A 12,561-nucleotide genomic window follows, 5' to 3' on the forward strand; every position below is an offset into this window, starting at 1 on the left:
AGATTATGAGGAGACTTTTGCTCCTACTTCGAGAATGACCACAATAAGAGTAATAATTGCATTGGCTGCACATAAATGATGGAAAGTGTATCAATTGGACATCAAAACTGCATTCTTAAATGGGGATTTACAGGAGGAAGTATATGTAAATCAACCCATTGGTTTTGTAGTTCCTGGTGAGGAACATAAAGTATGTAGGTTACACAAAGCATTGTATGGGTTAAAGCAAGCTCCAAGAGCTTGGTACGATAAAATACATGCTCATCTAACTAGCCAAGGTTATGTGAATAGTCCAGCTGAAAGCACATTGTATGTGAAGAAAACCGGTGCCGATATTCTCATAGTCATCTTGTATGTAGATGACATGCTCATTACGGGTACTAGCAAAGCACAACTTTCAAATTTCAAAGCTGATTTGAAAGCTAAATTTGGTATGTCAGATTTGGGGCCTTTACACTACTATCTCGGCATACAGTTTATGCATACAGATAATGGCATTGTTATGCAGCAAACTAAGTGCATAAAAAGTTTGCTAAGAAGGTTTCACATGGATGAATGTAAGCCCATTTCTACTCCAGTAGAACCAAGTGTACAGCTTACTATGCATGATATTGGAGAGCCTTTTGAGGCCGTTATTTACAGTCAAGCAGCGGGATGCCTCATTTACTAGTGTAACACGAGGCGTGACATATCTTTTGGGGTGTCTTTGTTGAGCAAATTCATGCACAGCCCAGGCACAAAGCATTGGCAAGCAGTCAAACGCATTTTTCGATATCTTAAGGGTACCCTGGATCTTGGTTTGTTCTATCCCGAGGGGGCAGCTTGCAGCTTTATGCATATAGTGATTCAGATTGGGCTAGTGATTATGATACAAGACAATCCACCAGTGGGAATTGTTTTTTTCTTGGCAGTTCACGCATATCTTGGTTGAGCAAAAAGCAACCCACTGTTGCCACATCTACTTGCGAGGCTGAGCACAGGGCAATCTTCACAGCTACAGTAGATTGTGTATGGTTGAGGAGATAATTGGTTGATCTTTGTAAGTGTCAGCAGACAACCACCACCATTCTCACTGATAGCGAGAGTGCTATGGCCATGGCACGAAATCCCGTATTTCATGCACGTACCAAGAACGTTGAGAGTCATTATCACTATATCAAAGAGAGGTTACATGCAGGGGAGATCAGTTTATCTTACTGCCCTACACAGGATAATGTTGCAAATCTTTTCACAAAGGCTTTACCTTGAGAGAAGTTTGAAGCTTTCTGCAAAGCTTTGGGCTTACTCTCATACAGAGAGTGATCTGCTACCTTCTACAGATTCACACTTTCACTACACGAGGGATTTGTAGGCATATGCTCACTTATGGTAGTGCTATGTGTGAACAAGGCTTAACCAAGGGCACTTTTTCCCATGTGGTTTTTCCCCTTGGATATCAAGTGTGAAAGGACACTCTACATATAATATTTTGTACTTCTATATTATATGGGCGTGACACACATGCAAGAGTTGACTTGCATTTTGTGGCTACCACACTTTTGGCTCCCTCTCTCTCTCTCTCATTTCTGTGTGAGCTGCTTCTTCCTGCACCTAACCCTAATGTGCACGTTTCTGTGTGTGTGAGTGTGTGAGTCCAAAAACAACAATAGCCCCGTGTAATTACTTTTGATACGAGTCGAGGTCTTCTCCATCGTGAAGATGTGGAGGATCCACCCGCCAAACCTGCTGAGCTTTCGGGCAATCCCAAAGACACTGTCGCTGAGGGTGGCTGCACCTCGAGCAAGCTGTCGGTCGACCACCAATGGCCAACCACGTGCCAACCGCCAAGCTCTTGAGTGCCGTCAACCAAAGAAAGAAGGTGATCTCATTGGGATGAAGTGATGCTAGGCTGTTTTGAAGGCCACATAGTGGGTTGTCCATATGCCACAAGAATGGTGCAAGATTGGACGACTGCATTGAAAGATCTCAAATGGGTGGGACATGATTCTGCAATCGGTAACTCTATGCAACTAGAAAGTCTACACTAGCCGTCTTTGTCTGCAGAACCACTAGCTATGCAAGACCCACGAAAAGCATGATTTTGGCATCCTTGGGTATACGCACGCTATAGGATGTTGTGGATGATACAAGGAATGTGCTATCCTTTCCGCATGCATGCAATGAGTAAAACTTCGGTTTGCATCATAGACCAATTTGGAGAAAGATTAAAAGGTTATTGTAGCCATATGAACCATTGCCTCCACTTGTTGAAAATGGCAAGTTGCATGACTGGAAAGTGAAAGGGTAAACTGACATTGCTCCGGATTACATTTGAATAAGATAGCTGAAGCTCGCATGTATAACCATTTGCTTCCACCACCTTGGATTCATGCACATGGCAACACTCTATGGGGTATGTATGCAAAAGAGTGAAAGATGGTGGAAAAAACACATCCAAGGTATATGGAAAAGTAAGCTACCTTTCAGGCAAAGATTGTTCCTTTGGCGTCATTTAGTAGATGCTTGCTAAAAGAGGCATATACCTGGAGCCACTTGGTGCAGATGTGGAGCTCATTCTGAAGCTGTACCATATCTGTTATGACATTGTTTGGAAACAAGGGAGTTTTTTCAACAATTGGCTGATGATATCACAGGACGCTTTCGAGGTAGGCGATATGGAAAGCAATTCTAGATATTTGGGACTAGTGTATCCAACTCTCCTAATTTTGATGTTTTCTTTCTATGGACTAGATATTGGGCTCTATGGACAATATGGAAGATAAGAAACAATGCTATGTTTGGGCAAACACCTCTAGAGACATATGCTTACTTTTCCCTCCAAGACTGCTTACAATTGGAGGACATTGCTTTTAGCCGGTTCGAGGTGTTTTTCCACTGCTTCTGAAGTTCTTTGAAGATGGACTTACTTGGAGTCCATCTACTATATTGTACATAAAGCATTGTTAATAAGAAGCATGGTTTTCACCCCAAAAAAAGTAGGTGAGTGAGTGTGTGTGAACCCACTCTTAGAGTGGCTAGAATAAATATCTAGATAGAGTGGCTAGAATATCTAAGAGTGGCTAGAACCCACTCTTAGAGTGGCTAGAATAAATATCTAGATATTACACCTATTTGACATAAACAGTGATGTCATTCAGATGAGCCTCTAAGGCTATAAAAGCATTGTACTTAGTGAAGCTTGAAACAATCACATCAATCAATACCATTGAGTCATGCAATTCATCTCTCTCTCTCTCTCATAGTGAGAGGAACAGAGTATTGAGACAGGACGTCTCTCTCATAGTGAGAGGAACAGAGTATTGAGACAGGACCTATGGCAGCTCTATACACGAGAGACATGGATATCGCCTACACAGCCTCTTCCACCGAAGATGCTATACTACAGAGATCACTTCGTGAGTATCACTGATGATGGATTTATAGAGAGGCCTAGATACATGGAGGGTTTTTTACCACACGGCTCCCGAGTGGCTATTGGTCAGCTTAGAGTTTCATCACATCGATTGGAGATTGAGACTGGCAGAGCAGCACGGATCCCCCGAGAGGAGAGGGTATGCAGATTGTGCAGAGAGGAGGTGGAGAGTGAGGAGCATTAAGTATGCAGATGCAGAGCATATACAGCCATCAGAGAGAGATATCCCATTTTATTCAGAGAGCCACATTCCCTACGCCACATCTTTGAGGCAGCAGACCAGCGCATACTGGGAAGATTCATTCTAGACATACAACAGCGTCACAAAGAGACATCATTACAGGCTCAGACAGCTCTAGAGGGGGGACGACAGACACAGATTACTACATTTTTTCAGAGATCCATCCCACTCCTAGCCCCTACACGGCAGGGAATTACTCTCTAGAGAGCGGAGACACTCAGAGCCCGCAAGAGACAGAGGACACCTGGCTTTCGGACACCACGCCTATACCAGAGAGAGATGACAGAGATCAGAGCTCAGTTTCACAGTGCGGAGCAACTGGCTCGCTTCAGAGCACACCCAAGCATGTTCTTCAAGGAGCTGTGGACACCCCCTTCATTGATGTATACCATTTTATACCCCCAGTATGGTACAAGATGGAGCTAGCTAGGTTGCATATCATGATTGTATACTCCATGCATATAGCTTTGCATTCTCCTAGTAGTAGAGCTCCATCCCCTCCCCCACTCATTGTACTTATTGCACACCCAGATTCAGCTTTTTAGTTCAGTACTTTTTCATTTTGTTGGGATGACAGAGGATACCCCATACAGGTACACCGATTTGTCTCATAGGCCGAGTTCGGTCTTCTGGAAGACGTTAATAAATCTCTCTCTCTCTCTCGCTCTCTCTCTCTCTCTCTCTCTCTCTCTCTCGTATTCTCTCTCTCTCTCTCTCTCTCTCTCTTGAGTATTCTCTCTCTCTCTCTCTCTCTCTCTCTCTCTCTCTCTCTCTCTCTCTTGAGTATTCTCTCTCTCCGGGATGCATATAGATACACATGTCACATGCTATGCGTAACACGATCGGCCAGCTCAGGGTATCCTCCCACCGCCTCAGAGTAGAGACTGGCAGAGCTGAGGATATCCCACATGAGGAGAGGACATGCACAGTTTGCATCACAGGAGCAGTAGAGGATGAGGACCATTATATGTTCAGTTGCCTGGCTTACTATGAGATACGTGGGAGATTCCACTACCTCTTCCAAGAGGGATTCGGACCACACACACGGGTGATACAGTTTTTGATCAAAAGTGCTTGGGCATGTACTTGATGGAGCTCAGACAACACAGGACACGGGGATGTAGTGTTGAGGCAGCATGCTGAGAGACAACCCCGGCTCCAACAGGACACCTCAAAGAGAGCCATCACAGATTTCTTTGTGGTACACACATCCACATCCGAATCCACTGCCCACAACAGTTCTTCTACTATGACATCAGAGCCCACCACCCGTACCTAGACTCCAGCTCCACGCCCCAGAGGAGTTCTTAGCGAGAGACCCAAAGCATCAACACATCCACATCGGAATCCACTGCCCACAACAGTTCCTCTACTATGACATCAAAGCCTACCACCCATACCAACACTCCAGCTCCACGCCCTAGAGGAGTTCTTAGCGAGAGAGCTCAATCAACTCTACGACCCAGACGTCCCCAACCCAAAGCATCAAGACCCTCCACCACACAGAGAGATTCGTGAGGCTCTCCGCCGACATGACACGCTCCCATCACAGAGGACTGACATTCACTCCACCATTAGATCGGTTCTGGCCGAGGCGGGTATCGTCATTAGTGGATCACAGCATATCTCACTCCACACAAGATCATCTATTGATCACATGGTCTGTCAAATGTTTTCATTTTACTTTTTTTGCAGTTTTCCATGGCTCAGTATATCCATGGTACCATTGTACTACTTTTAGTCTCATAGGCCCTTGGGGTCTCCCGTAGACGTTAATATAACTTTCTTTCTTTCTCTCTATCACCACACATAAACAGCATGGCCCTCCATCAACCACCTTACAGCTGCACCTGCGCGACTAAGAACAAGTACTTTTGAGAATGACATTGAGCAGTCTTTACTTGTGGTATCCTAGCATGGTTGAGTGATGGCTAACTAGAATCCACAATCACGGTAAGGGTAAATGGAGCAGTGGTCATGATTGGAATTATACTGCAGATGATTGACAATGCAGCAAGGGACATAAAACTTACAATCCAAATAGAAATTCATTTCTAATAGACAGATTAGATGGAGCTAAAAAGAAACTATAAGATCAAATTGGAGACCAGCTACATCATTTGAACATCACACAGAAGAACGTCCACAAAACATCTTTCAAAACAGAAAAGGTCATTTTGAGATTCATGTGTTGCTGGGAAAACGTGTGTTCATCCTAAATAATATATTCATTTTCTCCGAAACCCCACGAGCAGTTTGAAAACAGTATTGGAATGGTTGGAGGACAAGCTTTATCAATACTTTAAATACTTCTTTGGATTTCTTTAAACTCGGAAAAGGTCATTTCTCTAAAATGACAGAAATCTCTACCAAATTATTAGACTTGCCCAGGTGTACAAGAGCTGAAAGCACTCCATCGATTATAAAACAGATAATGATTTCTCTACAGGTGACCTTTGACACTGGTATGCTCAGCGTCCTGAGTATTTTATCCAGTTCTCAACATGAATAGATAGGGGTTGAAACTGTTAAAACACATTATTTGCAACGGATTCCTGTTACTAGGAAACAAAGATTTAAGTGTTAAGCATACACCATCAGAGAAAAAGGTAATGATAAATCACCTGTCTCCAGCTTTGAATGAGCTTCATGGAAAGGAAGGCTTACAAAGAGATCACCTCCAGGACACAGAAACCATGTAGACTCTGAACCATCATAGTCACCACAAGTTCGACACTCTGTTCCAGCCTCATCTCTTTTGGAAGACTCTTCATAGTCATGAAGTACAGGAACACTGCTCTGAGAAGTCCGAGCTAATTTGCGAAGGGCTGTAAGAGCTTCCCTATTACCATTGCGTGCCTTGTCACTCTCAACAAGCTGCCCACAAAAGGAGGCAAGATGGCACCTTGATCAGCATTTGTGTCATCATTGACCAAATAACAGATGAACAACCACAACCTTTCCATCACAAGCAAACAATGACGAATAACCAGAGCTTTACATGGCAAATAAAACATACAGAAGATGGGAGTGTACCCCTCTTTGACAAAGGACAAGAAAACTTCCTATTCAAAAAATAATAAGTGCGATAAGGCAGAAGCACTCCTGGGCCCCAAGGTGCAAAGTTACTAAAGCTGTAAGTCCCCTCGTCCCTTTTCCTATCCAATCTCCACCGCTTAGCAATAGAACCCAGAAAAAAGACAATGAGCTGTACAAACATTCGAAGGCAAAGGAAAAAGCAGTAAACAAAGGCATGACACAAGGACAATGTTTCACTCCTCCCATATATACCTTGGATTTCACACACGACCATCTTGTCCTTATGTGCAATCTCTCGCCCCTAACTCCTTGGGTACCCCATGCATACACACCACTCAGCCCCTAGCCAACGGTCATAGCCAAAGACCTCCACTATCCTTGGGCTTCTCACCTCAAGCGACTAGTTATTCTTGCAATCTCGCCTCAAGCAACTAGTCACACTTGCAATCTCACAAGCAGCCGTACATATCCTTGTGCCGTCAAAATTTGTGCTCAAGTTCATTTTCCTTCCAACATCTCATCCTCAAGCTAAATCTTTAGTCTAGATTCTACAGGACATTAGAGTTGTAACATTCTCACAAATTTATGACAAAGTTTCCAATTCAAAGGTTCAGCTTCCTAAGTTGAATCTTTGAAAAGATCTTCAACTAGTCGAAAAAGGCATTTGCATGAGGCATGCTACAACCCTCGTGAGAGGTGGATAGAATAACCATAGTCACATGGGTCGGTGGGACAGGAACGGGGACGGGGCAGGATTTGGGGATGGGGAATGCCTGGAGGTAGGGAACGGGGACGGGGGGGGTGGGACGGGGACGGGACTTGTCTTTGGGCATTCACCTCTTCCAACCAAGACCAACCTAAACCCTTACCCCCAACACGGGCTGCTGGTGCTTGCGAGGAAGAGGCCATTGAAGGCTGATGGCAGCTTAGATGAAGCTTTGGCACGCTCCAGCTTCAAGAACTGCAGTGTGTCCCCTTCGCCTCCAAGATTTTCCGAATGGGCTTGGACAAGAAGTAGTGGCAATCCGTCTAGATGCGAAGCTGCTCCAGTTGGGAGTGAATGCACATCTCCAAGTAGAACCACTTGGCACTGACCGGTGTTCGGTGACAAGTGGCATCCAATGACTTGCATGGATGGTGCCACCACATTGGCAATTGGCGACAACTGGGCAGTAATCACACCTTACTCATCACCAAACGGTGCACCTACCATGGGATGACTACTTGTATAAACTTGTAACTCTAGGATAGCCACAAAGACTCTTTTAAAAGTGTTAGCCTTCCATCCTTCATGTTGATTTTTGAGTAGGCTCATGCAAGTGAAAGTCATGTGTGGTCAAGCTCATTTTGGCACCTGTTCCCTAGACCTTTGAGTCTTTGCACGTCCATGCTTGTTAAGCCTTTAAGCCATGCTTGTTGAGCCAAGCTCACTGGCCTCTGAACCACACTTACTAAGTTTGTTGCAAGGAACATGTCTTAGATGGAGCATTAGAGTGTAGTGTTGATATCTCAGGACATCTCCACCTTCGCTCCAAAGGGGGGTTTGTTGGGTATTTCGGAGACTTTGTGTGTGTACACATATTGTGTACGTGTACCCATGTTTGTGTACCCACTTGTGTCTGTGTGTGAATAACCCTTGTTTGTGTGTGTGAACACTCACTTATGTGAGTGAGTAAGTGAGTAAGTAAACCACCGCTTACAGCCACTTAAGTGTTTGTGTGTAAGCAGTGATGTCACTAGTATAGCCAAGTGTCGCTGCCCCAATGAGTAGAGTGTTGAGAAAGATAAGGCCCTTTGCCTATAAAAGCATTGTACCTTGTGAACTTCATATCAATCAATACAAGCATTACATTGTACTATGCAAATACAGGCTCTTGAGCTTTATTCTCTTAGCTCTCTCTACCCTTCTCTCGTTACTACACATCATGTATCAATTTGAACCTCCATAGCTGCCGGTCTGCTAACCCCTAAGCCCACAATTATTTGGGTTCTTATTGTACCTCTATCTCACCCACCCTTTCTCAGTGTGAAGGCAACCCTCCCCATCATTCTTTATCCCTCGTTTCGAGCTGCTCGTCGTGGATTCACAAAATCAGTGATTTGCTTATTAGCCTAAAAGCATCCATGGAGGAGCAAAAAGCTCTTTTGGCAGAATCCAGATGTGTCCTCCTGTTTGGATAGAGTGGAACGTATACCCCAAGCACCTAGTGCTCGGCATATGGAGTCTACCGAGGCTTGTGCTTTTCAGCAAGACATGATGATTCCAAGGGCAATGGCAAAACTTTCTGGAGGAGGGTTTTGCTCATCGTCCTCAGTAAAAAAGATAGAAAAAAAAACACTGTGAACTGAGAGATTGTTATAGAAAGATGCACTATGTTGTTTATACATCATGAAAGATGATAGGTACAATATTAAAAATAGTGACACCATGAAAAGATGGTATATACAATGATAATAATAAAAAACTAGAGATCCTCCTCATGCTAGGGGAAGGCTCTGAGTGCTGGCCGATGTAGTACTAGGTACCCCTGTGGATCAAGAGGTCTTGGATCTAGTGAGAACGGACTAGAGATGACGGAGAGACTGCCGAAGGGCATCCAGGTCCGCTACTTGGCCTCGTAAAGAGACGGAGAGATTGCCAAAGCGCATCCACGTCCGCTACTTGGGCTCGTAAAGAGACGAGCTCCCTAGTTTGCTATGCCACCTAGTCACGTAACTTGAACACCTCCTCTGTGTTGTGGGAAGATGAGGTGCGAAGGTGAGTAAGCTCTAATTCTACTTTCTGTAGGTGTTGCTCCAAAGTGGATTCCTGAGTCTCAAGACATCTAATGGTGTCCTCAACTAGCGAATGCGATCACTGGAGAGCTCAAATATGTAGTCCGTGAGGTACGTGGGCCCTTCAAAGGGTATTTGGGACCCAATCGGATGTACCTTGTCTTTGATGTTCTTCTTCTTCTCTCTCTCTCTCCCTCTCTCTCTTGCACTCTTTATATCCGCTACATCATGCAATCGTCAGGAACCAAGGTGTTGAACAAGGTGGTTCCAAACGTAGTGAACGAAATGTTTGAAAAATGTGCTGAAAAGATTCCAAACATTGTGAACGTTGCCCCCCGATATATATACTTAATACTTATAAACTTTTGAAATATGAAGTTTGAAGATTCATCAATGAACATTAAAGCACTTACTAATACTATACAACCTTTAATTTCAATTTTGCACAACTTACAACTTAGTAACTTACAAGTCACAAGTGACAATGGCAAATGCAAATATCAATAATCAAATAAAATAATTAAACAATGAACATAAATGAAAGTGAGATGGATCATGGATAAATGATAAATTTGAAATCATAAGATTGTAGACATATGTCATACAATGATACATGAATGATGATTCCTAGAGGCTAGTCACCAAAAAAAAAACTAGTAACTATAAACTATGGTAGTATCTAGCTACTCATCTAAACCAGATGAGGACTCTGAAGAAACATCTCCATCCGTCAACATGTTGCCATTCGAGTCATAGTCAGGCCACTACAAGAATGGTGTCACTCGTATCTATGGACCCCTCATCTAAGGGATCATCATCATCATCATCATCATGTGCAAGAAACTCGTGCTGCTGAGCTATCTAAGCATGGCCTCGTCCTCGACCTCGCCCACCACGACGGCACCGACCACCTAGACTGCTAGTAGAAGCTCCATGAGCATCAGCATCTAGAATACTCATAGCTCGTGATCGAGCACGTGTAACCCTCCGATCTATGCTCTCAAGCTCTCTGTGGAGCTCTCGGTATATCTCCTCCTGCTCGTCTCGCAACCGGTCCTCCCGAAGCTGAGGCTCCGCATCAGTAGTATGAGCGAGGAGCTTATCAAAGATAAAGAGATCCACTTGCCACACGTGACAAGACACACAACACGTATCAAGAGTCAATACTCATGAGGTTACACATGAAGTTTATTATTTAATAATAAACATTTCAAATTGGCAAGTAATTTACCTCCTTCACACCAGTGGCTGTTTTGAGTGTGCGCAAAAGACGGAGTTTGGATCGACAAAACACCAATCTCTCTAACTGCTGAGTACTCAAGCGATTACGGATCTTGGTGTGCACAAGAAAGTATGCACTCCAATTCCGTTCGCATGCACCAGCAAAGCAACTCTGCACATGCCACATAGCTCTGGCAAATGTCAACAGACAAGGTTACACATTGGCTGCATTATACAAACTAAGAACTTTGAAGTTACAAACCTGAGATAGCAGGCTAAAGACCACTTTCTGGACAGTTTTGGCCTAGTATCCATGGATGTCCCACCACGTAAGTGGTTTCGCCTGCCCTTGAACTACTGAGGTACTCAACTTGCCAAAGGCAACTCCCACCCGATTGCGGTAGACGATCAACTCCTCATTGAAGGTCACCATGTCATCGTAGCTAAGCACTTGAGACACATAAGCATCCTTGAGCAAATTGAGTTGCGTGTCTGTTTGGAGCTCGACCTTGTTGAACATCAAATGGTGGAGTAATGCTGCAATCCCATGAATGGGACGACGCATGTAAGTCCATCGCGAGTCAACAATGGCCATCACCTCGCCACGTCTGACATTCCAAATTTCAAATTAGATATCCAATAGTAAGTACATCATATAACCAAAATTACAGCACGTACCATAAATCATATTACATAATAGATATTAGATATACCTGGTAAGAGTGAGAGTCAGCGAGGTGACTAATGACACCATCTCTCTCATCCGATGAAAATGATGATAGAGGAGCCCCAATGTATAGCCCTCGATGTCACTTAATCGGATGAAGATATACATGGGTTTGAGGAGCTTTGCTAAGCCCTCAATATCAAACCAAAAGGACTCATCCAACACTTTGCGTTGAATGTATTGAGTGGGCTCGCTGGTCGAATCACGCATCTCCCTCCATGCCGGTGATACCACTGAGGCTCGAAGTGCATCCTGTACCTCATGTAGCCTTCTAAGCACAAGATACATATAGGCAAATCGGGTCTTGGATGGCCGCACCATGTCCAAGTGTGAGTGGGATCGGAAGATAGATAATGCCTGGTGTTTTTTCCTGAAGAAAGTAGTGATGCGTACGGCCTCATCCACAACCGGCTTCACCCATCGAAGCTTCCCTATGTCCTCCATTATGAGGTCCAAGCAGTGTGCAGCACATGGAGTCCACACAATGGATGGGAACTCTGCCTCAATCATCTCTCCCATGCTCTTGTAGTTGGACGCATTGTCCGTAATGACCTGCACCACATTCTCTGGGCCAATATCAATAATAGCCCGCCTGATGTGCTGGAAGATGAATGTTGCAGTGATCCTCTACCCTGCCTTGCCTGCATCCACTGCACGCAAGAAATATGTGCCCATGCAACTAGAAACAAGGATGTTGATGATATGTCTTCTCCGCACATCACTCCATCGATCTGAAATGATACTACAACCATGCTTCTTCCAAGATGATCTTATTGGCTCTAGTGCATTCTGTATGCGATGTTTCTCATCCTCTAGCATGGTTGTCCGCATCTTCTGGTAGTCTAATCCATTCTAGTTCTCACATGGACCTATATCAGAGACAGCTTTAATCATTCTCTTCCACTGATCTGTGCGAGAACATTGAAAGAGATATTGCACTCAATGAGAGTGTGCTCTAGCTCTATCTCTGCCTTCCGCTGCCTCTCCTTCACCCATGAGGATTGGTTCAATGTACCATGGAGAGTGGTCTAATGGTGTCCTCCTGCACTACCACCTGCTACAATATTCTCCACATGAGACTGTCCATCATCTACTCTAGCCCTCTTTCGGCTAGGACCTGCACCTGAACCTAAACCTGTGGATGGC

At 44.3% G+C, this 12,561-nt stretch overlaps 2 protein-coding genes across 2 annotated transcripts in view; both read right to left on the reverse strand.

The window, feature by feature from the left end:
• The window catches only part of LOC147609079 (P53/DNA damage-regulated protein), a 76,221-nt gene that overhangs the window by 17,761 nt on the left and 45,899 nt on the right, over nucleotides 1–12,561 (reverse strand). The window contains exon 3 of the mRNA XM_086788450.1: nucleotides 6,278–6,530. Within this exon, the coding sequence (XP_086644576.1) occupies nucleotides 6,278–6,530 (253 nt within the window). The remainder of the gene's footprint in view (nucleotides 1–6,277; nucleotides 6,531–12,561) is intronic.
• LOC147609080 (uncharacterized) lies at nucleotides 10,296–12,222 on the reverse strand. Its single transcript, XM_086788449.1, has 3 exons — nucleotides 11,402–12,222; nucleotides 10,951–11,296; nucleotides 10,296–10,860 (listed from the first exon to the last, which is right to left on the reverse strand). Exons 1-2 carry the CDS (start codon nucleotides 11,932–11,934, stop codon nucleotides 10,993–10,995), a joined length of 837 nt encoding a protein of 278 aa, XP_086644575.1. The 5' UTR covers nucleotides 11,935–12,222; the 3' UTR covers nucleotides 10,296–10,860; nucleotides 10,951–10,992.

Source organism: Cibotium barometz, chromosome 52, assembly GCF_041138505.1.
Source record: "Cibotium barometz isolate CiBa-2024 chromosome 52, ASM4113850v1, whole genome shotgun sequence".
Taxonomy (NCBI): domain Eukaryota; kingdom Viridiplantae; phylum Streptophyta; class Polypodiopsida; order Cyatheales; family Cibotiaceae; genus Cibotium; species Cibotium barometz.

Coding starts and splice junctions, on each gene's coding strand:
- LOC147609080 (XM_086788449.1), bottom strand. CDS start 11,934: ATGGGAGAGATGATTGAGGCAGAGTTCCCATCCATTGTGTGGACTCCA. Junction 11,297..11,401: donor CTGACTCTCACTCTTACCAG/GTATATCTAATA, acceptor TTGGAATGTCAG/ACGTGGCGAGGTGATGGCCA.